The 2,161-nt window shown below is 48.0% G+C and overlaps 1 protein-coding gene across 1 annotated transcript; it reads right to left on the minus strand.

Moving 5' to 3' along the window:
- Positions 1-438: 438 nt before the first annotated feature.
- On the minus strand, positions 439-1,692 carry Pmar_PMAR014360 (hypothetical protein; the record flags this gene model as incomplete). Its single annotated transcript, XM_002782968.1, has 3 exons — positions 439-858; positions 954-962; positions 1,006-1,692. 3 exons carry the CDS (start codon positions 1,690-1,692, stop codon positions 439-441), a joined length of 1,116 nt encoding a protein of 371 aa, XP_002783014.1.
- Between the last annotated feature and the right edge of the window lie 469 nt (positions 1,693-2,161).

Consider the following 2,161-nt stretch of genomic DNA (forward strand, 5'->3'; position numbering starts at 1 on the left):
AGACTACTGAGCGTCACCCAGTCTATACAGAGCTGAGGACGTAACACTCAAATACTCTACTGACGTCTAAAATTCCTCAACGTAGGTATACGACTCACACTCCCTTCGAGAACAATGAAGGAACAATGAAACGGCTCGCAACAATAACCGCGCGACCGAAAATAAGGGAATCGCAAGAAATAGCAAGAGCGCAAGTTCAGCACGCCTTAGGCAAAACGGCTGAAAACCAGATCAATCTCCAACGCAGAGAGAGACCCCAAGCACCCCCGGTGTGCACGTTCGTGGTGGAAACAATCAAACAATAATAGATAATCTACTGACAATTGTGGAGGGATAACCCTCAACTAGTAGCAGTTAAAACCTCACATCTCAAACCTTAATAATCACAATAGCAGTTTATCATCGCATCACAATAGTCAGAAGACAACCTTATTTAAACTATAGAGTGACGCGGCTCAAGACGACCTTCAGCAACTCCTCCAAATCTTCACAGCGTCGCCTCGTCCACATCGAACCTTCGGGCTTCACATACACCAACTTGTCTAGAGTGGTAGTGAAGACACCCTTATCCCTAACTGGAGCAACCACAAGACCATGATCACGATGCACCACAGTCATCGGCTGCAACTTAATGCAATCTTCAGAGCTTTCCTTTTCACCTAATACTTGGGCTAGACCCACATAAGGGATTGCCGTGGAAACCACGAAAGAACCCTTAGGCGGATGAACCGTCATGAAGTGTCCGAGCTTGAAAACCTCAGAGACACCCAACTCCTTCCTTAGCCCTTCATCCTTTACCTTCGGGATGTCAATCGAACGCTCGAGATCACAACCCTCCTCAGGAGACCCTTCTCTCTCCTATTGCACCTCAGTCCGAACGCCCGGAGGCAGTGAATCCTCACCCGGAGTATTCGTCACATCTGGGAATACACCCGGAGGTAACGAAGGCTCACCTTCTTGCCCTGAAGCAAAAGCTGGTGGCCAATTCACAACTCCACTATCGACTGCCGCCCGCGTCCTCAGCTGTCGGACCCTCTCTCCATCCAACCTTCGCTGCTCTTCGCTATATTCAAACCATTTGAGAGTACCGTCGGCCTCGCAATAGACTCGCTTCCCCTTCAAAAGGTGATCATAAATCAGCTTTTGCAATGCACCCGCATGCTTTAAATTCCTCAACGGGAAACTCTCTTCTACCCCATATACTTCAGGGACTTCAGCAGCCGAACCTTGGGCATCTGCAGCAACTCCACCTAACCCTGGGATAACAATCCCCGGGGTGACCCCAACTAGAGCACTTCCTTTCAAACTCGTCACTGTACCAGGACCATACCACCTAGTATCCAGATGGTTACCAATCACTAAATCCGACCCCTTCGACATAAACACTACATCGAAGAGCGCAGGGGTATACCTTCGATCCTTATCTTGATTTAACCTCTCAAGATACTTAGATTGCTTCATACGCCACAACTCCAAATACTCGGATAACGTCACTCTAGCTTGATCTCTAGCACCCTCTAGAACCGGTATGTTATCTTGCACAAACTGAACCAAGTCAGTATCCAAGTATTTCAGCTTAAGAACTTCCCAATTCACTTCGCCATCGAGACTACCCCTCTCACCTGGTACCCTAGTACCGTAAACGAAGTGCAACTCAGCAGGACACACATTTGCCCACAACCTTGGGGTCATATTATAGGCACGTACTGCTAGCAAATAATCCTCAATACCCGTAGCTTCCTTACCCTTTGAGCTCCTTAGCGCTTTCGTGACCTCTAAGTCCTTATGCGCCCTCTCCCAAAAGGATAGATACTGGGAATACCCAGGTAAAGTATAGTATTTAACCCCATGCTTGGCCAACGTCAGCTTCACCTCTCGCCGAATCAACCTCGCTCTATCATTGTCAGTTATCAAGACCCTCGGAGCTCCATGCTCACAAAATATCGCATGCAACCCTAACGCAATCGTTCTCGTCTTACTATCCTTCAACACCCTCGCGCAGGTAAACCCCGACACATGATCTTGAACTAACAACAAATAGTGGTCTTGATCGGACTCACCTTTCCTGTCATATGGCCCAACCAAATCGGCACCAACCACTTGCCACAAACCACCAGTCACCAACTCTTGAACTTCACTAGTAATATAACTCATCGATCGC

The sequence above is a fragment of the Perkinsus marinus genome (genome assembly GCF_000006405.1).
Source record: "Perkinsus marinus ATCC 50983 genomic scaffold scf_1104296937878, whole genome shotgun sequence".
Lineage (NCBI taxonomy): Eukaryota > Perkinsozoa > Perkinsida > Perkinsidae > Perkinsus > Perkinsus marinus.